Consider the following 26,091-nt stretch of genomic DNA (forward strand, 5'->3'; position numbering starts at 1 on the left):
TTTTACTTATTTATTTATTTCTTTATTAATATTTCACAAATGCCAAGAAATACACACAAGCCATGGTGTCTTTGACCACTTGGAAAGTTCTTGCCTTTGTCAGGTGCATGTTCCATGCTCACAGCTGTTCCCATACTTTGATATCCTGAGATGGCAGCTAATATCTAGGATTTTATTACCATACTTTCTGTCCTCCCTCCTGTGGTTCTCTAAGACCTGGTTTGCTCTTGATGTTGAAAAAGTCTGGCTGTCGCACTGTTGATGTCCTGTGGTAGCACGTGGTCTGACTGCATTTATCTAGAAATGCTTTATGGGCTGAGCTCTTGCACTGTGCCTCAGACAAATGTTTTCCCCCCAGCCCTTCTGTGGTAAACAAAGTTCTTTACATTTGAATACTTTAGGGCATGTAATTCTGACAACGGAGCTACGATGCTGAATGACTACCAGAACATGAAAACACTGCAAAATGACTGATAACACTTCAGCAGGAATTACTATTTATCTTTTATGACTTTAGGAAAAAGATCTGTATTAAAGCAGAGATGTTCCAGGAATGGTCAAGGAGCTTGTCTGATATGGGATGAAGGGCTTGTTAAAACGCATTAAGAGTTATGACAGACGATGATTTCTTAGCAGTTGTATAAGCTGCCAAAGAATTTTGTCGCTATGTAGCCAGTAAAAGTCAAAATATGCTAAGGTGACAAGTTACTGGAGGCAATAGCAACAAAACTGTAGGGAAATATACCAGCCAGGTTGCAGCTCATGCAACTTCCATAGTACAGATAAAATTTATAGATGCTTCCTCTATCCTCAGGGGACGTATTAATTAGTGCTCCTCTGTCCAGAAACACGGTAAACATCCCTCTGCAGCTCATGCCCAGCTCACCGACGGCACCTTTGCACTTGTTTGTGCCCGCTGCGCAGAGCGCTACCGAAGGGAGGAACGGGATGCGGGGAAAACGCGCCTGAGGACGCTGCTCCGCTGCACAGTGCTCCCGTGGAAAGCGAGCCCAGCGCGGCGGCCCGGTGCTGTGCAGCGGAGCGGCGCTGTCCCGGTGTGTCCCGGTGTGTCCCAGCGCTGTCCCGGCGCTGTCCCAGTGTGTCCCAGCGCTGTCCCGGCGCTGCGCTCCCTCCGGCCCGGGCGCGGCGCTGCCGCTTTAACGCGCGGCGGGGCCCGGGGCGGGGAAGGCCGCGGCGTTGCCGGGCGACGGCGGCGTCGCCGCGGGGAGTGCCGGGCTCCGCTGGCCCCGCTGGCTGCGCGCCGCTCCCGGCCGGGCAATAGCGCTAAATCAGCCCTGCCACCGCTGCCCCGGCCCGGGGCGCCCCGGCGCTGGCGCTCGCTGTTAGAAAAAGCTCCACACGGGACAGATGGGGAACGTGGTTTTAATCAGCTTTGCCGAGCGCTGAGAGGAGCAGCCGGCGTGAGGTGGGCGGCGGGGTAAGGCATGGGGGGACGGTAGGAACAGCGCTCCTGGCTCCCCGGGGTGTCCCTCGGGAATGGCGCGGGGGGACGGCAGCTGCCAGCGAGCCGTGCGAGGCCCAGGTAAGCGCCGCGGGGCTGTAGGCGTGAGGTCCGGCCAACTCGCCCGAAACCCAAAGCACAGACTTTGAGAAGCCCAAGTTGCGTGTCCCGGTTTGCTGCCGTGTCCCGTATTCCTTGCTGTGACACACAAAGCCAGGTGACGCGACAGATCCGGGATAAACTCCGCTCGGCCATGAGCCTGCGCACCCTTGGCCGGCCTAATCCCATGGCCTTGGCTCGGAGCAGTGTCTGGGCCCTGACCGGCACGGGTGTGCAGGTGGGCCTGCTGGCTGGAGTCTGGAGGAAACATTCGAACCCTTGAAATCCCTTGCCGGGCATCACCTGTGTTGGTGCAAAAGAGCAGGTTTCTCCTACGGACTGTGTCTGTTTTCTGTGGTTTGCAGATCCCCACGTGTGGTTCGCTGGCCAGAAGACGTTAGATGTCCCTTGTGACTGGGTCCTTGCATGGGCGTTTTGAGGATGAAATGCTACATAAACTCTTAAAGCACAGCACCTGAGGACATTGCTACCGACATGGACATCATTATTTATTTACGTTTGCTTTAATCAGGAGGAGCTTTTTTGTAAACATGAATTGCCGGGCTCTTTCCTTGAGATGTCGTTTCTTGTTTCATGCTATTGAAACATTAATCTTAACTTATTATGACTCCTTTGTGTTGGTCAGCTCTCAGGGACATTTCCCTAGGCTTGAAAATGTGGGAGCTTTCAAGAATGTGTCAATCGTGCCAACTCAAGCCACTTGTGGGCTGCCAGACCGAAGTACTTTTTGTCATAGCTCAGTAGCTGTTCAAAGTATTATATCCTGCACTCAGAAGTTTTGTGTTCAGGAATGCCCATATAGGTCATCACCTTCGTCCTACAAACCACTTCTTTCAGAAGGCCTTGGTACCTGTATAACAGAGGACAAGAGGGACTTGCATCCAGGGTCCTCCAGCAATGCTTCCAGTTTTATTTTTCATAATCACAAGGATTGCTTCTCTACTCCCCGTCTTCCAAGGCTTGGAGCTTCATTTACGTTAACTGTATGGTTGAAACCTGAGCAAGAAGGTGTAATGTAAGTAGTATTGAAGGTGTTTACTTTCCTGGTGCTCTTAAAAAAATTGATCATTGCAGTCACAGTCATTATTAGCAAGCTCTTTAAACTTTTAAAAGGCGTGGTGGGAAACTGTGACGTTTACAGAGCCATATTTAGGTTGGGGTCTTCCCAGATGTCAAGACAATTGGCTTCAGTTTCATGGCATTGACTCAGATCATTGTCCAATGGCTTTCAGTGTTTGTAACTATTCGTACATAATGTGCATGTCTTTTCTCAAAAAGAGAAATTTGTGTTTCCTATTCACATTCCTTCTAAAAGCTGCTAGAAAATTACATTGTCACAGGGTTGTGCGGTTGCTGCTTTCATGATGGAAAAAAAATTATCTAAGATGTTAAGAGTTCTCCAACGCAAGTTTGTCTTACAAACAAACATGGAAAGCCACCAAAATATAGAAAAGAGGTCGTAGTGTTCTTGGAGGATCTGGAGAACATTGTCTGGCTGGCAAACTGCGTTGATGCTTGAACAAGTGATTCCACTATTTAAACTGCTAGTGAAATTTCACTAGGTGCTCACAAAATAGTGGTGGCCAAACATGTTCCCTCTCCTGTTTGCTTACATGTTGCATTTTCAGGAAATACTGCTGTTAAAAGTGACCTTTCAGCTTGACTGGGCCTTACTATAATGAAAAACCTGCTTTTTGAAAAATGCATCTCAGATCCTGCAAAAAAAGTTCAGTCATCTAGCACAAACTGCAGAGCCTCCTACTCTTTCATACCTTCATTGTGTAGGTCTCTTTAACATAAAGCACAAAGAGTGTAGTTTGTTCCTTTGGATAACATGCCACGAATGATTTTAGAATGTATTCTTAGAATGTAGCTAGTGATCTGCTTTGTTGAGGTTTTCTTGATACTTATTTTGCATGCTGATGTGAAATTGTCACTTGTCTAAGGGTAGCAAAGTCATCAGAAAAAATAGAAATATTGAAAATGATAATGTAAAGTTATAGTATGTTTTATGCAGTAATAATTACCTTAAAAAACTTGACCTAACTGTAGAATTTGTGGTTATGGAGTGGAAATAAATGAAATCTGCAGAGCAAAAGGGACTTCTGAGCTGAAGTTAAATAATTTCAGCTGGTGGTATGTATACAGGCATCCCTGGAGCTTTGGTCTGTAGTTTTCTATATAATGGTTGAATCTTGAATGTCAGAGAGTCCATTTCTGGTGTGTTCCCATGCCATGAATTCCTGTCCACACACGTGTGGGCTCATCGGAGTCTCCTTCATCAAAGCACATGCCTAACTTGAAGCAGAAGCATCTCCTGCTAATTTCCAAGCAAGCTGTTGCAGCAATGTGAGTGAGATCTGTGAAAGTCTTTTGTCAATGGGATAGGCTTTGATGCATGGAGCCTAAAACAATGAAATGTTATGTCCTTAGTTTCAAATGATTAAGTGCTGTGAAGAAACCATACTCTAGTGATGACTGATAAGCCATGGACTAGTGCAAAAGATTACCTTCCAATTGCTGCTGTGTTAATAACTACACAGTGTACATATTCCTGTTCAGCGGGTTTTATAGATCGCTTTAAAATTTAAATGTTTTTATTCAATTTTTGTAATAGATCACTTCATTCTTATGCCTTGTGAGATTTGCTGCTGTTCAACATGTAAGAAAGACAATGGTAAAGCCCAGTCCTGAAAACTGAAGATGGACAGCAGTTATTCCAGTGGTCAGGATGATATGCCACTGTCCAGGTGCTTTTGTTTATTGACACAGAAAGAATTGTGTTAATTTTTCTCTTTTCATGAAAGGAAAACTGAACTCCAGTTGCGGTGGAGCAGTTGTTGCGCATGAATAGCCATTGAAGCTTGACTCAGAAGGCATCTTACAAAAGAGAATAATTACCAGCAGACTAAGATGCTTTCCCTTTTCTTATATTGCTTTAGTGAGTCCTTCAGGTTGGCAGATGAAGTTTGACTTACTGGATGTCCTACATTTTGAAGTCCCTGGTGGGGAATTGTCCCTGTTACATGTCATTTGTGAGACCTTTTAAACCCCATTATCACAGCAGAGGAGCCTCACAGAAGTGGGATGCATTCTAACAAATCTTTGTTTTCCCACAAAGCATTAGGAAGATCAGCCAGAACGAGCTGCTCATTTTGCCAGAAGAATGATTGAAAGTTTAACAAGGTGGTTTTTTTTTCTGGCAAAGTGCTCTTACATCAAGTACAGCAGACCCCTGTGTTTTGGACATGCCATACTAATGTGCTTTTGTGCTGAATTTTGTATGGTCTGTCTGTGAGAGTGTGTGCTTAGGAAAGAAGCTAGGAGTGTTGCTGTACAGTATCCCATTACATCCTGTGACATTCTGTTAGGCATGTACCCGTGTAGGAGAATAGCGGGATTTTTGTGAGAAGTTACTGTGCTGGCTGAAATGAGAGAGTGATGTGAGGATCCAAGTCTGAAGGCCCTTTAAAGATTGCACATAAGCAGAGACACCAAGAATTTTCTTTGTCAGTTTCATATACCAAGTTTTCTTATGTGAATCTAGGAGACAATACACTTTGACACAGAGAGTGGAGAATCAGGTCATGTTACAGATTTATTTGAAGCCCTGATGTTCTTCTAAGATGTTTAGTAGAGATATTTGTAGGCATGCTTTTAAGTCACTGCATATTGGACATATTGAAGAAAATCAAGAGTGAGAAAGCATTGACATTTGTACTCCAGTCTTTAAATTTTCTTTCCCTTTAGGCAGTAAGTGGTCAGAGCTCTTGCCCCTGAGTTGCATTCTAGCCTCATGCTTCCTCTCTTGCTGTGTGTACTCATCAGTTAATACAATTGCCTTCAGTAAGCCCGTGTGTAGCCTGTAGGTAAGCATTACCACAGTGTAGGAAACTGTGCATGATGATAGCCCTTCACAATGGAATGGGACAAGAATATGGGTACAAACTTTGCATATGTGAGTAACCATTACAGGCAGCTTGTATCAATGTAGTGTGAGCTGGAGCAAGTTCAGATGCCCAGAAGATATTGGTGGTGTCAAGAAGTGAGCTGAGATCTTGTACAAGCAAAAGGATCAGCAGGAATGGCCTGATTGTGAAGTGAGTAGCACATAGATGATTTAAACTTTATTTATCTAAGGGACTAAAACCATATGGTACTACTTATTATCAATTCAGATGTTTCATGTTAGGAATTAGACTGAAAGGGGCATCTGATTTTGAACCAGTGCAGGTGTTCCCATTTACTCCAGTTGATGTGTGGGCAGCGCCAGTGCAGCCATGTTAGATTCTCTAGAATATTTTTCTCTTTGAAAGCTGACTTAGTGGATTTGTGTTATTGGCTTTTTATTCCCTCCAACCCCACCACTGAGATGTATGTAGTCAGGTATTGGCTCTGTGGGACTGCAGGTTACCAGAAGTTGAAGACTTCACAAAGAAAAGTGGCTTCTCTCTGTAATCATGGCTGAAATGGAAAATCAAGCTCAGAGTCAGAAGTAATGCCTCTTACTATTTCACCTATGATAGAACTAGTTTGGATTTTTTTCTTTTTTCTTTTTCCTTCCCTCTCTTCTCTTTTCCCTCTCGATTTTCCTCTTTTACTAGTAAGTCACAATTCACATTTGTTCTTTCAGTTTTCAAAGTGATGTACATCAAGGTCGCTTCCCTTCTTAAAGTCATGACACCTTTGGGGATAAAAACAATGTGGGGATGTTTGTTTTAGATAAGTAAAATAAACAAAACCCTGGATTATCCAATTATTGTTTATCCAGGAACTGGGTAAATCCAGTTCCTAAATATTTTGCTACTTAGCTGAGCCTTCCTTCACATTTATTATCTAACAAAACTAGCATGTTTACAAGCAAACAAAATATTGAAAAGACCAGTGGACAATTTATTAAGAAGCATGGTTTTAGTAAGGTTGGGAAAACAGAAGTCTTCATTTTGCAAGGTGTTTCATTGACAACATTCCAGCAGGCTAGAATAGTAACAGGAGGAATTAATTTTTCCTAGGATTTAAAGGTGAATTAGTGACTAGTGGCAGTATCAAGGAACAGCCTTTTGGATAGTTTTCTTTTATAAATGCAGAGTAGATGAAGACATCAGTAGGTAAGGGTTCTCTGGTTTCATTTTTTTTTCTCTGAGATATGGGTAAGTAAATACTAAGCTCATAAAAATTTTATATGCTTCCCTCTTGTGACTTAATGCACTAATTTAGTCTGATGTAACTGTTAAAATATTTGACTTTTCATGGGTCAGTACATTGAGAAATGTGTTTTTCAATCAGCTCAAGCGGGAAGCATAAAACTTTATAATTTTTTTTGTATTTATGATTGCTTTAATAAAATATAAAGTTTTTACACAAGCATATGGAGCCTGTGCTTTCTCAGGACTCTTGACATCGTGGTTATTGGATTGGCAAAAACATTTCAGCAGCTTGAAATGCAAAATAATTTGCTATGGATTGTATTCTCTGTACCTTATATGACATTATTGTATTTGCTATTGATGTGACTTCTTTGTGGGGAAAAAAATTCCTAATAAGTGTCTGGATATCCTCATTGCCTTGCTCTAGTTTCTTAGGTTAAAGAAAGACACTGCAAAGGGGATAGTGTAGTGTAAGCTGGTGTTAGGGTTGCCTTACCTATGCAGATTGGGTGGAAAGATGGAAGACTTAATAACAAAGCATTTTATTTGTACTGCTTTTTGTGGTTATATTGTGTTTGCCTTGTTAGACTAAGGAAAATGGAAGTGCCTCCACGGGATGTACTAAGTTGCACAGCTTTGTATGAAAGGTGGGGCAGAGACTTGCACAGCCACTGTGGTTTCTGTCATGGAACCTTTAAGAGAGGAGTCAAACTGGACCTCTCTTTCATCCCCAATGAGCTGGGGCTGCCAGCACTCAATAAACAAAGCAAAACACAAAAAACAACCAACCAAAACCCCAACACAGCCCAAAACCCTCACAGATTGAGACAGAAAATATCTTTGCTAAAGTTCTTTTACACTTAGTACATCTTGTGACTTTCACTGTCACTGAACATCTTCTCAAGAGCTGTATTTTTAATGTTTATTTTAATACATTCTGGTTAGCATCATTTTACAGGATAGCACCTTGGCAAGGATGTGTATATGTGTGTGCCTCTGACCTTATGTTGTTTTTCTTGGTTATTTCCCAAGGTGTGTGGTAGAAAAGGCTGTTGATGGGCAGACTGTGTTCAAACTCACAATCTCTGAGAAAGAGACCATGTTTTATTATCGCACAGTAAATGGTTTGCAGCCACCAATAAAAGTAATGACACTGGGGAGAATTCTTGTGAAGAAATGGATTCATCTTAGTGTGCAGGTAAGTAAAATAAAAATGATTTAATATTTGTTGAAATACAACATTTTTGTGTGAGTAGTATAACTGTATAAATATAAAAGAATAAATTGGGGGATGTAAATGATAACTCTTGAGTCTCGTAGCTAAGGATCTTAATTTGGAAGCTCCTTTTGAGGCAATTGCTAATTTAGGACTGGAAAGAAATGCTGTGCCGATTCTTTTGAACAAGCAGACTGTACAAAACCAAAAAATCTCACCTTTAAAAACATGAGTAAGTGAGGTGAAGAAGACCTTGTATTAATATTTTAGATACTTATATGTAACATTACTGATTAGTCTTGGGTCTCAGATTATTTCCTATAGAAGGGAATGCCATTCTCATGTATACATACTAATGTACTTACCTTATGGAGTTCTGTTCCATTTAATTTTAAAAACTTCTTAAGCAAGTAAAAGTGCACATGAGCAAATGTGAGTTTATGTTGAATCAGTCAAGCTAGTAAGTTACAGAGCTATTACCTCTTATTTTAGAAATATGATTCAGAGTTGTTAGAGCACAATCCCTGTGTTCTAAAAGTCTTCTGTTGACATAACTTTTTAATAAGTGTACAAATATCCACCGAGGATAAAGCAAAATGGAGTTTGTTAAAATTTAAACTGTATGTACAAAAATCAGTAAACAAACACAGAAGAAATTAAAATTCAATTATTTGCATGTCTTGTAATTCCCAACAGACACCTTAGTAAATTCTATTTGTGAGCCAAGTTCAACTAATAATTATAAAGCACAATTATTGGGTATTGAAATGTTTATCTTTTCCTTCCTTCATTTTCTTTATCCGTTCTATTAAATTTCATTTGGTGTACAGCACAATCAAGAATAGTTTTGCTGCTTTCTTGAAACTTGCTAAAAGGTATTGACTGTGATTTGGATTTGTAGTGCTGATCTTGTCACTTGTAAGAAGTATCTAAGCTGACATCTTGATTTTTTTGCAGTTTTCTTTTTTCCAGGCTAACAGCATGGTAGTGTGAATAAGATTTTGGCTGTTGGATTAAAAGAGTGACCTTAAGGTAGAACTAATGAACTTTACACTTCAAGCACTCCAAGGGTGCTATATTACTGCTGTTGCTGTCAGCCGCATTTTGTACCTCAGAAGCTGCTAAAGCCTGGCCCAGCCAAGTGAAAGTGAAAGGGCTGGTTAAATACACACACAGATCTTGAACTGCATTACAAAGGAATGTGAAGCACCCTGTGGAATTTGGTCCTTTGTTTCTCTGTAGATAGTTGTTCAATTCATAGCAGGAGAAAAGAAATATAGCTTCTAGACCCTTAAAGAAACTGCAGGCTTAATGCCTTTTCAAAGTTTCCGAGCTCGGGTAGAGCCTTCCTGTGCTTGGTGCTATTGTAGGATGCAGCTTGCCATTAAAGATGATAGTGGCTGCAGCCTGATCCATTTAGCCCTTGGCCTGGCTGTCAAACTTTAGGCAAAGGTTGGTTTGTTTGTTTGTTTTTTAGCAGGAGGCCAAAAGCATTTTTTCTTTTTTTTTCTCATAATGGACAATGACAACACGAGCAAGACCATACAAAAATATGCGAAGTAACTTCCAGCTGGAAGTGTCTGTGTCTCCTACACCCAGATGCTAGGCAACAGACACCATGACAAAGGAGTGTGAAGTATTGGTTACAGATGTGAAACTGAATTTAGAGAGAGAAAAATCATGGTGGGATGGCAGATATGTTTGGAATTCAGGTGTAAGAGCATATGCCTATTCAGGAATGATAAAAATTAAAGCTAAATGGTGGAATAGCACCGAATAGTAATTAAATGATAAGAGGGAAGCAAAGAAGAAAGGATAGCAGAGACTGAAAATAATTTCTTTGGAATAAAATAATTCTAAGGGAAGAGAAGGCTAGTAAATTAATTCTACTGAGGTAATCTAGGAATTTAAATCCTTGGGTTTGTATATAGATATGTAATCTGTTAGAGGGAACTACTGCTAAGAACTGTGTCATTGCAGAGACTTATTTTCCAGTTTATGGCTGGAAAATTTAAGTTCTGCTAACAGGAGCAGGGCCCAAACATTCCTGTGTGTTCTGCATGAAGAGTTTCTTCATTGAGTAGTTGCTGAAGCAGAAAGTCTGGATATACCAGCTTTGTTAAGTAATGAGGGCGTTATCAGAGGTGTAGGTCTCAAGAATAATGTTGAGCATTCATAACTAGAGTCAGATGAAACAGAAGAATAAACAGTTCTTTGGTTCTCTAGGAACACTTTTGGGTTTCAAAGAGAACAAACACATACAACTATTTTTATGAAACAAGGTAAATTTTGGAGTCTGGAGATTGAATGGAAAAAAAGCTTGGAAGTTTTTTAAAATTGATAAAATAGAATTAAGAGAAATTTTTGCCCTTAAAGGAAAAAAATATGGTTATGTACTGCCCAGGCTTGTCTGTGTGAATAAATACCCCGGCAGTTAGAGAGGGCAAAGTGTGTGAGAACTGGGGAATGGGGACGTGGCTTCACAGAGAATGCTGTGTAGGATAGAAGTAAAACTAGAAAGTGGTTGATATTAATTAGACTGTCAAATGGTAAAAAATTCTTACAATTTTTTTTGTGTAAGAAGGCATGACCTGAGTACAGTCAAGAGTGTGCTTGAGATTAAGGATGATTTGAGTAAGGTCCCCAGAATAAATAAATACCTTGGTTCTGTTTTCAGGAGTCACAGAGCAAAACCAATCAGGGTAGTCGAATTAATGTATGGAAACAAAAGTGATCATAAAGAGTAGAAACATGAATATGCAAGCTGATTGTGTGCATGCTGCTGCAAACAGATGGTCTTTGTCCAGAAATTCTGGAAGAACTGGCACACAAAATCCTTTGACAAAGAGACATTCTATGCAAAGCTACCAGTCAGAGATGGAGCTATAATGCTTCTGTTTGGGAAAGGTGTCATGTTGATGCCAACCAGCAGCCAAGCACCTGGGCCCTCCTCACCCCTGCCAGTGGAACAGGGGAGACAACAGAAATAGCAAAAGTTAAAAAAACTCATTAAAGAAAGGGACTGGGAGAGGAGCAAATGATATAAAGGCAATCACTCCCCACCTCCCACAAGCAGACCGCTGCCCAACCAATTTCTTAGCAGCAGGCCATCTTGGAAGTAAAATTCCTATCTCCTCACATTTCTTCTTCTACCCTAGTTTTTATTGCTGAGCGTGAGGCTATAGAGTAAGAAATATATTTTTGTCCTAGCTATCCCCCTGCCCAGTTTCTTGTTCCAGCCCTGGCTTACTGCTGAGGTGGGATGAGGAGTTCAACTGGGAAAAGAGAAGGGCTTGACATTGGGCAAGCTCTCTTTGGCAACAACTAAAATACTGATGTGTTATCAATGCTGTTTTACCCCTAGATTTGAAATGCAGCATGGGGTGTTGTGAAAAAATTTACCTCCACCCCAGCCACAGAGGAAGGAAAAAGGATCTTGGTAATGCTGACGCATTATGTCTTGGTCTTGACACAGTGCCGTATGAGGATTTAGAAAAGATCTTTGAAGAAATAGATGAAGATGTGGAGCTAAATGAAAAATGGGATAAAATGCAGTGTGGATTTCCTATAGATAGCTCATCACTGTCTAGCCTCTTAGCTTTTTTTTTGATGAGAAAGCTGATTTTCAGGCAAAGTAAATGTGTCAGATTTCGTCTATCTGGAGTTGAGTTTAGCATTGATGTGACAACCTATGAGAAGTTGTAGGGTCAAAGGGAATGCTCATGGGAAGGATTGCAATAGATACTGCTCAGAGGAACTTGCTGATAATCCTGGGGAGGGGGCAGGCACAAAACCAATTGAATTATTTGAGAATTAGTCTTTGGGCCAGCCTTGTGTTTTATTTTTGTTAATGATCTTAGCAGAAATACTAAGAATTCCTATCATAGCAGCTGGTAATAGACATAATCAGAAAGGAGACAGTAAGATGTTGTACAGGAAGAATGGCATGACCAAAAAGACTGAGGGAAGTGGCTTGGAATAAAATTGCTATTACAAAGGGCAAAGTAGTGAACTTGAAACTCCTCTACAAAATTTTCTACTGTTCTAGTTGTTTCCAGTTGGTGAGGATCAAGTCTTTCAGGCTTCTGAAAGTTTTAGGTTCCTACTGTGTGTTTGATCTTGATTTAATTATGTTTTTAGGGATATAGTTTTAGGTGTATGTTAGCAAAAACTCTGAAGGTACAAACTGGAGTAAAAGATATATATAGCCGTAACTTAAAAGAATCTGATATGCACTGAAGTGAAACATTAGAAAAATTGGCATCTTAAAATCTTAACTTCTAAAGAATTAAAAAATTGAGCATAATTAAGGTCAGTTGTGTACCATATTATCTCTACAAAGTGAAACCAGTATCAGATTTATTACACTTACTAACAGCAGCACCATTGTGTATTTTATTTTTCAGTTTCAGTGTTAAGAGTCTTTTACTTTCCCTTTGATACTTTTGAATTTATTTAACCAATTAAGAAGAGCGGAGTTTAAACATGAATTTGCAGATACAGACGAGGCTGCTGAAACGAGGAGATTCTTTGAGAACTTGTCAGATTGATGTTTTTGTTTTATATTTAGTGTCTGAAATTATAAAAATGGTCTTTTTGCTAGCCTTTATTTTGCCTGATCATATCTATGTAACTCTGCCATGTTTTGGCAGACTATAGCACATTAAAAGCTTTGGAAAGTAAGTTTAAAATCTAAATGCAGAGAGGTAACCGTGACTGAATTACTCTCCTGGGAGGAAAATGCTCTTAGAGTGCCTATTGAAATCAGCATTATCATTTCAATACATGTCAAATATGAGTCATTTCCTAGTTTAGGCAAAATTTCTTTATAAATCTTTAAATCTTCCAGTTCTTTCAAGAAAAGGTTAAAGTACTTATGATTTAATGAGACCGCTTTACATCATAACTGTTTGACTATCAAGAGAAAACTTGTCCTTTCCAATTTGTAAAATCCTTTTATTTTCTGCACAAGTTTTTGAATACTTTACAGTTTATTTTATAAGCAAAGAACCTGAGACTTAAAAGCAGGGAGGCAAATATTTATTCTATACACTCCCTATGTATGTCTTAGTAAATACAGGGTATTCTAAACTGTATGGTCCCTAATTTTAATAAGGACACAAGAAAACAAGAAAGCATTTTGATTTAACAAACTGCTTTGATCTCCTCTTTGAAGTCATCACTTACTATCTATTAAGAGTAGTTTGTCAGGTCCAAGAAGGGAGTTGAGAGTTTGCATTAATTCTGCATTTGGGAGCTTCTTGTCTATTAATTGCAATTGTGTGTTGAAAATATTTGTGAGGATGCAGTCTCTCCATATGGCTCATGCTCTGCTCCTGCCAGACAGTGGAAATAAAACACACATTACAGTCTGTCATGTATTTGAGTGTGTGTTTAAAGAGCTGTTCACAGACACAATGAGCATGGAGCTGCTTCAGCATCTATTCTGCTACTGTTGTAGGCCATTCAGGTACTGCTGCTGGACATGCAGCCTCTGTGTTCTTTGATAGCAGTAAAACTTCTTTGGTTTTTCCTGCATCCAGAGGTCCTACTATGGTTCTTGCCTCTTCTCCTCGTGCTCTGTGGGTATTACCATGCTGACTGTGTACATTTGAAAGCTCTGCTGTAACTTCAGCTTCTTGAGAAAGCAGCGTATTTCCCAGATGATTGATTCTGCTCACACTGTCTCTTAAACTGCTTATTTTCTTGCCTGAGTATGAGTTTGAATATATTTGCAGATTTAAATTTGCAGTCTAACAGCTGCCTCGGAACACAAGGCAAGGAACTTTGCCTGGGCTAAGATTTTAATTTCAGAGAACGCCAAAAATACAGGTTTTGTCAATGCCATCTCGATTCCGCTTCTGGAAATTGCAAATTTATTCTGTAATTGCAGTTGCAAATACCACTGAAATCTGCCCAGACTCTGTTATATATGGTAGGAATGGAATTAAGCCTTTGTGTGGCCAGTACTGAGAGGAAGTGGTATTGAATGTTTTACAGAGGCTATGCCTTATTTGTCTAGAGAGTTTCAAGATTTGAAAAGCATCAATCTCCAATTTGCTTTGCAAGAAGTTTCTTTCCTTATATAAAAATAAATTGCAGCCAATTAAATTGTATTTTTAATAATGAAAACACTCCATTAAGAAAGATTTGCCTTCTTATTTTTCCCCCAGTCTCAGAACCTACTGTCCTGTAGGTCTCAGGTACTTTTGTGTGCCCTTGAATTGCATGGGGAGAAACCATAAGAGTTTGAAAGTGTCTCCTTGTGTTTTTTATAGCTGTTGGTACACTGCACTAAGAGGAGACTTGCTGGGTGCATCCACATTGTCACTTTTGTGTATGGAAAGAGTTCTTGTTGATCCAGGTTTGCCTTCTACCTACTTTGAGTCTTACTTTACTATTGAGATTCTTCCATTTGATTCCTTTTTGAGGAGACCAAGCTTGAAGTTGTACAGTGGATTATCACCATTTAGAGCACACCATTTGCAATGTGGGCAGAAGATCCTCCAGCAGGTAGTTCTTGGCTGCACAGTGTGTGAGCAGAAAACAGGCAACTGATTGCAGCATCCTTGCTGGTAAAGATGGATCACAGATACCGAACAATTGTCCTTTCTGCTTTATGCTGTACAAGATTTTATGTAAATGTTTTCACAAGGTACTTGAAACTTTTTTTTACGAATCTAAAAACTTCATGGCTACAGCCAAATAGAAGAGCTTTTGTTTTTGTGGGTTTGTGTTTGTTTTTGGGTTTGTTTGTTTGTTTTGGGTGTTTATTTATTTTTAGAAGTAATTTCTACCTTTGGTTCAGGTTTTTGTAGCTTAAAGACAGATTTAAATCAGTAGTCTGATCAAGAAATGGAAGGTGAAACTTTCAGGTTGTCCTTTGTGCTACCTCCATTATTTATGTGTGAACTCTGTCTTACATCTTGCGTTAACATCTGTGTGTGCAACAAATGGAGGGTGACATAAATTACATGTGCAGATCTTGTACAACACAAAATCTGTGTGTGCTGGTGGCAGTCCAGAGGGGGAATCTTGTAAGATTTCACATGTATCATTTTCTTCTGGAAGCAAAAAATATTTCCTAGCTCTGAACAACTTACCAGGTTGTGTGGAAATTAAAAGGATCTGGGATGGAAGATGAAGAGGAACTCCTCTTGTCCATGTGTCTCATTCTAGTGCCTTAGCTCAGTGATGCTGTAATTTTTGCATAATTTAAGGACTCTGTTTGATGGCTGTCTAGATAGCCTGTCTTGGAGTATGAAAGAAGACTACATTAGTAGGAACAACTTTGTTTTAGACATATCATTGACTTATTTTCTGAAAATCAGTGGGTTTGGAAGTTCTGAAGCTGTACTGTCTTGAATAGTCACTAACTGACCTGTTTTTAGTTTAATAGTCGAATTATTTTTCTTTTAATTTACAAATTGGAATATGTGTCATATTTATAATTATAATTATTATAATAATTATAATATTTAATAATTATTTATATTTATTTATAATAAATTATTGTTTATAATAATAATTTATTATAATTATTAATATATATAATAGATAAAAATATATATAATTTATATTTTGGCAATGAACTCTTGTGGCAATGAGTTCCTCATATGGCATTATGGCTGTATGAAATTGTTCTTTATTTTAAATCTGCTGTCTGCCAACTTCTTTTTTTGCTGATTTCTTTTGCCAGTTTCTTTTTATTTATCATTCTTATGCTTTTTGATATTTTGATTATAGAACTTTATCACGTGTTAAAATCATTCATAAGTGAGATTTCTCCTTATATTGAAGCCACTGCATTTTGTTCATCCTCACTGATATTTTCAGAAACTTTTGGGGTTAATGAAGGATGCAAGGGACAGAACTCCACTTGTTATCCCAGACACTTTGCACCACAAATTTCTAAGCAATAAAGTTTTGTGGGCTTTGAAAAAATTTATTTCCCTATGAGGAATGTTCCTTTTTTTGCTCATTGGTGAGGGACTCTCTATAGTAACTCTAAGACCACTTGTAGCAGTGACTGTTCAGAATTTAGTGTTGTGTTTACATGGACAAGAATATTTTTCTTGTCTGCTACCTTGTGGTCAACAAGACATTTAGTCTGCTACTTTGCTGCCTGTTCCTTAACAATTTTGAGATCCTTTGCACCTTTGAAGTAAGCTTTGATTTCTATTATCTGCATGTATTCACTCCATCTTTTTTTCACCTTGCTAACCACTTTTCAAGCCTGTACAAAATGTTAGGTAGCAGAGATTGTTGCAGGTAGTGATAAACTACTGTCCGTGTGAAATGTGACCATTTAATCTCTTCCAAGTTTTAAAGTTTGAAACCTTCTTAGAAAGCCAGTATGTTATATTGGTCAGTTCTTATCCACACGCATCTTTACTTCAAAGAATTCAAATTGGATCTTGATTTCCTTCCACAAAAGTCATGTTGCCTTTTCTAGTGTACAGTATTAACCCATGTGCTTTTCCAACCAATTCAGCCAGTACAGACTTGATTTTATGGATCTCAGAAGAAATGATCCAAGCCCTCTTCATGCATCATGTCTATAATTTCTGCATTGTTCTTTTCTCTGTGTAGGGTTAACTGAAAATAGGTCAGAGGGGTTTTTTGGTTTCTGCTTCTTTTCTGATCTTCCATTGAATCTGAAGGTACTCTTTTTTGGTTTTTTTTTTCTTTTTTTTTTTTTTTTTAATGAAAAGGGCTAGAATACCAGGTTCTGGAGTATGTTTTAATACAGTCAGCTCATTTTCTTTATCAAAATTTGAGCTTTCTTTAAGGCATAGCAACACTTTTTCAGTGGTATGATCTGTGTTATTCCTGACATTCAGGTTCAAACATCTTGGGCTGTAGATTTTAAAGACAGATATGTTTTGTTTTATATATTTTGTCATAATTTACAGTCTATGTGCATGCTTAGTTAAGACAGTTCTGGTTTAGATAATTGACTTTTCTCCCCCAACTTTTCATTTCTTTCCCATCTTGATACACAAATAAACTGCCTTTATTTGGATATAGGAGCAGCTGACCCTCCTTTAATTCTATCTGTTCTAGAAAAGGGTTTCGATTTGGAATTGACCTAAATCCCTTCTTCCAAGCTCTGTTTGTGTGCAGAGTCATGCAGCCTTGCTTGTCTGACCCTTTGTGATACTGGCAGCATTTCAAAGAATGGCACTGGCTTTTTATCTTCTGCCTCCTGAATAAAAGCCAAAATATTTTCCTCTCAAACCTCTCTTCTCTTCTTTCAGGTGGTGTTTAGGTGTACCTTGCTATTGACTGATTGTAGGTGGCCCATCTATCTTGTGAGGGTCATCCTTGTTGCACTTCTGAGCAAATCATCATGTGGTATTCAGTGGCAGCATACAATAAACCATCAACATTGCTCCTAATCTGACATTTCAGAACTTTAAACTTCTGTTTCTTTACATTGAAATTCTTACCCTTGAAGATTTATCCTCAGTACTCAGAGGTATGTGCCTTTTTCTTTCCAGCTTGATGACCGTGTCCCATGGGACTTGAGTGGTTCTTGGAATCAGGACTGGTCAAAAGAAAAAGTCTGTTGTCTTTCTGAGCTTCTCTGGTTACTACTTACTTGTGCCTTATGTATGTACCTCTTGTCTGTAAGTCATGCATGTAACAGGTTGCATTGCCACTCTTCTGCTGGACTTCTGAGTGCATTTAATTATGTTTGAAGGGCCTTTATCCTTCCTCTTAAACTGTTTATTGACATCCTTCTCTGTGCTGTTCAGTAATCTTCGTGGCTTTTCTGTGCCTTAATTCAAGGCCTGTACTCTGAAGTGCTTAGGAGATCACTATGAACTTTGTAAGTAGCCTCCCCTGGTCATTTCCTGGCCCATCTCCAGCAAAATGTAGTTGAGGGAGCTGATGCATAAACGATTTCATTTCACTTTTTCCAATAATAAACTACTGATAATAAGCTACCAAAACACTGTCCTCCAAAGTCCCTTTTGGTCTGAGTGGAATTAACAGCACAGTTTGGATCTCTGGCAAAGCTTGGCTGCTAAGATGCTTAGTAACTGGAAAAAAGCAGTTATTATAAAAAATGAAAATTGAAGCTTACAGTTGCCATCAAAAAGAGTGTTGGAGAGTTAGAGTACAAAGGAGTAGTTGAATGACCATTTCTAAAGGACTTTGTGATGGATGGAAGAAAGCTGGGCACAGAGGAGGAGGGAAAGGCCTGAAGTAAGGTTGTGGGGAAGAATATGAAAAGAATCAAAGACAGACTTTTGTGGCTCCTTGACCATGAAAAGAAACTAAGCCCTGAAAGAAGAGATGAGACTTTATTTGCAAAAATCCCTTAACTGGATACATGGAACTTTTTGTGGCAAGGCATTCAGAGGGCAGAAATAATTGCTTTCTTCTTATGTAAATCATCCCCCAAAAAAGACAGAGGAATGGATTTTCAACTTTTCAGTCCCAGCAGAGCTGTTCAGCTCTGTTTTGTAGAACCGTGTATTCATGCATTAAGTTTGGGAATTACTTAGGAGCCATAGTACTGAGTGGTGTAAAATGGTGCAAAATCTTCAGATATAGTCAGTTTAAAAGACTAGAATTTAATATGTAGCTGATAGTGTCATAAAAGGTTAATAATTGTACATTAGTAACAGCGCCCCTCATTTGTGCAGGTATCTGCTTATTCTTTGACTAGTGAAGCAGAAGACTTTATTCAGAAGGGACATTTCATATGATATCCACATCTCATCCCTAATTTACATGATTACAAGTAGTTCGTGAAAATTCTGAATCAGTGGTTTTACTGTATTTTAAATGGAGGGGACAGAGAGAAAATATGCATTGTTATGAGATTATCTAAAGTGTACTTTCTGACCTTTTGCTTCAATTAATTGTGGCAAGTCTGTGTAACAGTTTTAGCTACTAAAAAGCAGCTTGTTGAATCCTTAATACTTGTCTTCTTTCATGATACTGTAGTGATCATCGAATGTTGGATCTGATTTCTTCTGTGATTTGGGGAAAATAGAATCATTATGCAGCAAGAAAGCAATTTTTCTTCATGTATTTTCAGATCTTGTGACTAGGATCCTCTCATATTGTTTTTTGTTTGGAACTCGTTTACAGCACAGGTGTCACTTGTTAAAGCTTTCCTTGTAAAAAGAATCGAATTTATCAATGGTTAAAATAGTAGTTGAGCAAAGCTTATTTGTTAATTCCTTCAGTTTCTAACAGAATCTGTATTTGCAGTTTTGCTCTCTTGGCTTCTCTCTGCCGCTCCCCTGCCCCGATGTGTTCTGTCCTGAGGCATCAGTAACAGATTGATACAGCTCTACTGACCCTGGCTATAAAGGATATTGGTGCAGTGCTGGCTGGGGTAGAAAGTGGAATAGCTGTAGTTAACCATTTTAATACTTCTTCATATTAATGAAATGATTTCAAACTTTGGACCAACAAAAGATTAAGCTAAAATTGCCAATCTGTACTTGGAATGATTACTCTGTGCAAAAGGATCGCTAATCTCTGATTCAATGCTGATTCTAAAGTGGTGTTTACTTTTTAAAATACTGATTCTTTAAAAATATAGTCCATTTCAAAAGCTGTCTCTTTTCACATTGATCTTTCTTTGTCTCCAGCCTGGTTTATTAGATAATTGAGTGTGGGTTACATCACTCAGTTTTTAAAATACTACTAAAATTACCCCATATGAAAAATGAACTATTTGTATGTTTCTGATTTTCGATCATTCTGTTTGCTGTCACTTGCATTTTTGCATCTTGAAGGTTTTGTTCAAGAAATAGCTCTTAGTTCTTTTTAAGCCTTATGGATCAATCTTGTGTTCCAGTTGCTTTTTGATTTTACTGTTTATGGTCAAATTTATATTAATAAATGGCTAAATCTTGAACAAAGTTAATTGTTTCAGGAGCATTTCAGGTTTCCTTTTCCCTTACACCCTTCCCCCCTTGTTTTTTTTTTTATTTTAAATTTATGTTGTTCTTCAGGGAATTCGAGCTGAACTAGTGGATCTATGCACGACAAGAAAGACTTGGATTGAAGGAAAACCATTTCCCACTGAGAAGGGATTAACATTGTAGGAGATAGTGAAAAAGAAAAGTAAAGGAGGGCAAAGAGAAAAGCTAAATATCTTTTATACAAATGCTAGGAGCATATGTAATAAGACTGCTGAATGGGAGTGACATGTTTTCAAGGATAAGAAAGATATTATTGGAATAAGACAGACAACCAGGAAAATGAAGGGGGATTTAAAATGCCAAGATACACAGTTTCAGTGAAGGGAGAGCTAATATTAAGCTGAAAGAGATGTAACAATATTGCTGAGGGATAATACTCTATCTGCAGTAGGAAACACTCCTGTTCTCACTACCTCCATTTTAGTTTTTTTCTTTAACTACATTTTTTAAAAGCTAAGTTTAGAGGTTTGCGTGCAAGCTAAGGACAGTTTAGTGTAGTTGTGATTCTTGGCTGTTGTACCAGACTTGCTGGTGGTCAGAAAAAAAGCCCTGGCCATAAAAGTATTTAAGACAGGCAATGGTCCCTAAGAAAAACAGAACTTTGATTTGAAGAATGCTGGTGTATTGAAGAGAAGACAGTAAGGAGAGAGATTGTTAGAGATCAGTTATGATATGAACTGTGTTAAAACTACAAATGAGAGCATGTTTCTGCTGTTGCTCTAAGATTGCTATTTTTATGCTGTTAATGAAGCAGCGGAGAATACTGTCACCGTTATGGAAAAGCTGTAACTGTAACTCTGTATGTGGAGACAAGAAGCAAAATCAAATGATCAAAAATCATGAAATTTGAAATGGTTGTGGGGTGGGGGTATGGGCTAGATGGAGAAGCAGCCCTAAAGTTATTGATTTTAGCAAAGCTAACTTTGAAGGAAAGCAAAATGCTCCTGGGGTTTTTGCCTGCAATCCTGTGATGAATGGGAAATCCACTCCACACAAGTAGAGAGTACATAGTGTATAAAACACGTAGAGAGGCTGCAATTAAAATTCATCCCAGTTAAGTCAAGAAAAGGAAAGGCCGATATGGGCCTGAGGCAAAAGAAGGAAAGGCAAAGAGACAACTTGCCCCTCCCGACCTTATGCTTTTTCCTTCCCCTTCGCTGTTCTTTGCCATTTCTTCTGCTGTCCCTTTATCTTCTCCAGCCCTTCTGTTTTAAGATACTTCTGTCACTTTGGTCCCCTGATGAGGTTTCTTCCTCAAGTCTCTTGTTTTTTTCACACTGCATTTCTCAGACTGTGGGCATAACTGTTCAGAGTGCTTATAATGTGAGCAGGAGTCTGTCTCCCCTCTTCTCCCCCAAACCACACTATGCATCCCCTTAAACATGATTGCAAGCTGTATACAGTAGACATTTTTTTCTTTCCTAACTTCTTTTATCTGTTTGTGAATCTGGGATGATTTCAATTCACTGTGTGGCAAGGAAAGCCAGAGCTGGGAAGGGAAAGCGTGGGAGAATATAACAACTGGTGTAGATGGTGTGGAAATATGAAAATCTTTAGAAAAAGACATTGTGTTGTGCTGGCAGGATTTCTGTGAGAGACGAGAGTGAAACAAACACATCCATGGTTGCAAGTGGTATTCCTTTCTTTTGTGTAAAGTTAGGACACAAATTGTGTCTGCTTTTGGGATCCTCTGTGCAAGTTCCTTTATTGTTCAATCTCCCACATACACTCATTATCAGACATATTGTTTCAAAGAACAGATGTGAGGAAGAAAGTAAATTTAACTTATTTGAGGTCTGAATCTGGGCAGGTGAAAAAGGACATTGCTGAAGCTGAAGGCAATTTGTAGTAGCTGAAGATCTGCCCCTTAACTAATGCAAACAGTTTGAACAAATTTTGATCTCGCATTTTATTTTCAAAAGGTGAACAAAGATTATAATGGCAGAAGCGGATGTTGGGGAGAGATTTAATGGGACATTAGTGGAAGATTGAATGGTCTATTTCTGTCAATCTGTACTCTCTCTTTTTTCTTTTTTAAATTGCAGTGATTTGTTAACTGTAGGAATTGGCAACAGGCAGAGAGGATGACCATGTGGTCTTATAGCATTTAACTGATGCCCTGTTTCTGAAGATGGTATGAGGGATCATAAAGTTTAGTTCCATGTGTATTGTGATGATAGTTGCATCTATATTTAAAGCTTTCTGTCACTGAAGCACTCTTGGTGTTGTCAGATGTCTATTGGACTGGATGAGCTGCAACTTCTTGCAATTGAATGTCAATAAGACCAAAGCAATTTTGGTTGATTCATAGCACCAGCTTAAGCATATTCACTTGCACAGATTACATTTGACAGATAGTTACCTTCAGCTGAACTCTGTGGTTAGAAGCCTTGGTATATTCTTGACAGTGAGCTTAGAGCTGATGCCTTATGTTTATTTCATATCCTGTTTTTGCCTTCCTAATACTGCATGTGTATGTCTACATTTAAATAAACTCACAGCTGAAGTACTAGTCACTCCACTTGTTATCTCTGGACAGAATTTTGTGATGAGTCAATTTCGGTATTTAAAAAATGGTGGTTTTTTCCCATTTAGGCAGTTTTAATTTCAAAATCTATCTAATGAAAGATTTTATTTTATCGGGAACTTCTGGAAAAGTGTCTGTCAAAGTCTAACAAGAAGAGGATAAGAAAATGAAGAGGTAGAGGATATAAGCAAAGATAAAAAAGCATTATTCTCTTTGGAATGTTTTTCTGGTATTCTGTCAGTTTTCTGGCCTGCAGGGAAATATAGTCAGCACAGGTGTTCTTACCCTATTATGTTAGTGAAAGTTAAAATTGTCTGGATTCTGCGACAAAATTGTGCACAGTGTCATCAAATACTGATGTGTGTTAGCATTCCCTATAAATTTTCCAAAGAAAGGCATCTTTCCTTGTAATTTCTCATAACAGTTCTAAAATAGTCTGGATTAAAATAGTTTCAATCCTTGATTCATTTAGTTAATCCTGTTTATGCTGAACTTGCTTGCATTGAAACTTCATTTGGAACATATTAAAGAATCAAACTTTTGAATTATTTCAAACCATTTCCCTCTGTGGGTTCCTAGTCAGCTTAAAGCACCATCCTGCTTTTGAAGTAAAAATCAGTGATTTAACACCAAATGCCTTGTACATATATTGTTTCCACTCACAAATTCAATTTCTCTTCTTAAAGGCAAGGCTGATTTTCCTATAGAGCTTAAGGAGGTTCTGAAAGGGAGATTTTTTAAATTCCGCCTCTCAGTGAATAATAGGATTGCAGCATCCTTGAATTTTGATATGAATCAACCCAAAATAAAATACTTAAATTAAAATGTTTCTAGTTGCATATTTCAGGTAGACTGATGTGTTCTGGTGAGAGGACAGAGTTGACTCTGTAGTTTTGGCAAGAGTTAGATAATCACAGCCTAGAACTATATTGGCAGATCTTCCTTCTAGAAATGACAGAGTGGTTGGAAGTGAAGGAATTTCCCCTAACCATGGATGGTAACTTAAGCATCCTTTTTTGAAAATCATCATAATGAAGTCCCAGGCCATGTTGTTACTTATGTTAGTGGTGGCAATGAAAAGCTTTGAGCCCTCTTTGTTTCCTTCCTGTAAAATGCTGTTTGTCCTGAGAACTAAATATGTGTGAAAAACATCACATTGAAACCTCCATAGTAGCCAGGGTTGCACCTTGCCTCTATCACCTTCTGTTCTTTTCCTTCAGACTTGCAGCTAAGTTGCTTCCAAGGTCTGAAATACAGAGGGATGAATTTGGGTTTGCCTGGGGACATGGAGTTCTTACAGCTCAAAACCTACATTTTTTCCATGTGAAGCTAGTATAGTATTTGAATGTGGAAGGAGAGGAATTTAGAAATGTGAGCAAATAATTTAATAAGAGCAGATAAAATTGATTTTATTTTGTTTATAGCTTTTGCATTTGCTGTTGGGCAAACAAACTAAAAACGGACTGAAGATTTGAAATTGTGACAGGGTTATAGCTGGAGCAGCACCAGCTTCACTGGCAAACTCGTCAGGCAGTTCTTTTGCTGGTGCAGAAGGTGCCATTTGTCTGTCAAGTGTTATGCAGATAAATTGTCTGAGCTGGCTTGTCCTCTTGGATATTATTCTTTAGTTTCCACAGCCCTCCCTCCCCCAAACCCCCATCCCTATTAACATAGTTATTAGTGTCTTTGCTGGTCTGTTTGAGAACAAGTTCATAGACAAATTCCTCCTGACATATCCTTGTTCTCATATGTTTGCTACATAAATTCATTATCTCTTGCCAAGCCTTAGATCTGCCAAGTTCCCTCTGTTGTCTCAATTTTCATTCCAGATTAAAAAAAATTTAAATGCAAAGCACAAAACACTAAAAATGAACTCTTTTTATTTTAAAGGTTGTAAGCTTTATCTCTGAGAGAGGGAAAATAAAAAAAAAGTCCACAGGAGACTTTGATGTATGTAAAACATCTGCCCAAACATCTCTAGCAATAATGTCATCACAGTGATAGTTCTTATTCTTGACTTATCCATTCAGCTAAGGTTTTACATTTGGGCTAGGCTTCATTTTGTACTTTGTAAGCATGGCTAAGCCATATGGGACTGTAGGAGCAGGCTCTGTACTAGTGCTGGTGAGTAATGTGTGGAGTAGAAGATGGCTAAGAGTGCATCTGCAGAGGTTAAACTGTGGGAACCTCTTTAGTTTTGGAGCAGTCATAAGGTGGGTGATATATTACCTGAAGGTTTGGGAAGAGTAGAAGAGTTTTGGGATCTTGGGGTCATAGAACCGTAGAATATCCTGAGTTGGAAGAGACCCACACAGATCATAGAAGTCCAGCTCTTGGCCCTGTATAGCATCAGCACCAAGAGTGCCTGAGAGCATTGTCCAAACACTTGTTGAACTTTGTCAGGCTTGGGCTGTGACCGCTTCCCTGGGCATCTTGTTCCAGAGCCCAACCACCCTCTGGGTGATGAACCTTGTCCCAGTGTCTGGCCCAAATCTCCCCTGACACAGCTTCATGCCATTCTCTTGGGCCCTACCACTGATCACCAGAGAAGAGATCAGTGCCTGCCCCTCTCCTTTCCAGGTTAACCTGATTTGTTCCCTGTTTGTATTAGTGTTTGAGAAAAATAATACTTGGGAGCAAGAATCTGATTCCACCTGTATTCACTACATTTATCACGTTGTTTGGGGTTTTTTTTGCTGTTGTTTTTTCTTTTTTGTTTGGTTGTTCCTTTTAAAGCTAAATGTAAATATAGTAGAGAAAAAAGAGGAAGTAAAAATTAGTCAAATAATGCAAAATGAGAATAAGGCAAAAATGACGGCTAGGGAAGGATCCTTTAAAATGAATGTTCAAGGTATGTAAATTCTGCAATTTATTCAGTGAGGAAAGGTGTTGAATTGTGGCAGAAAGTTGTCTGCTGTTTCTGATTCATCAATTTAGGGATGCATAGGTGCTCAGATTAAAAAAAAAAAATATGAAATGCTACAATATGGTTTTTGGTCACTAGCTCTGCTTAAATGACAGCTGAAAGTAAGCCTGGATTCATGCTAGTGGTTTCATCCTGGTTTTTCCCCCAAAATTCTTTTGCTTAGTCCATATCACTGACCTTTCCTCTTCACAGAAAAATCATTTATGAAATATTAAAGCTGTGTGGAAGCCTTTGTAATTGCATCTTCAGCAAGATTTGCAATTATGCAAGAAAATACTGAAATACATACCTGTGTGCATCTCCTCTCTTTGATATGCAAAAGCCCTTTACTCTTGCTTTATTAACTGTTTCTCACCTGCTTTTGCAGAGGAAATACATGAACCCACATGTCCCCCAGTGGTAAATATGCTGTATGTCTTTATATGAGCAAGTAAAAAGAGCACATTAAGACAGGTTGAAGGTGAAAAAGATTTTTATGCTCAAGTTTCTGATTACACCATTATAGTAGCATCACTAATTCCCCTCCCTCCACCTATTGTCTTCTTTCCTCTGTTGTCATCAGTGGCCACTGTTGATTTGTTGACTCTATTAAAGTATTCAAGGAAGCCACAGGCCTGTCATTTTGGTCATAACCTTAATCTGTTTTCTCACCTTGGGAGAAAATGTGTTAATACACTGTCTGATTCTATAGGATGGACTTATTGAGAAAGTTCCTGACACAAATCAACAATACATTTAG

At 38.8% G+C, this 26,091-nt stretch overlaps 1 protein-coding gene across 1 annotated transcript in view; it reads left to right on the forward strand.

Annotated features, from left to right (window-relative positions):
• Window positions 1-2,112: 2,112 nt before the first annotated feature.
• The window catches only part of USH2A (usherin), a 372,326-nt gene continuing 348,347 nt past the window's right edge, over window positions 2,113-26,091 (forward strand). The window contains exons 1-2 of the mRNA XM_059467734.1: window positions 2,113-2,597; window positions 7,762-7,927. Coding sequence (XP_059323717.1) covers window positions 2,113-2,597; window positions 7,762-7,927 — 651 coding nt within the window. The remainder of the gene's footprint in view (window positions 2,598-7,761; window positions 7,928-26,091) is intronic.

The sequence above is a fragment of the Ammospiza nelsoni genome, chromosome 3 (genome assembly GCF_027579445.1).
Source record: "Ammospiza nelsoni isolate bAmmNel1 chromosome 3, bAmmNel1.pri, whole genome shotgun sequence".
Taxonomy (NCBI): Eukaryota; Metazoa; Chordata; class Aves; order Passeriformes; family Passerellidae; genus Ammospiza; species Ammospiza nelsoni.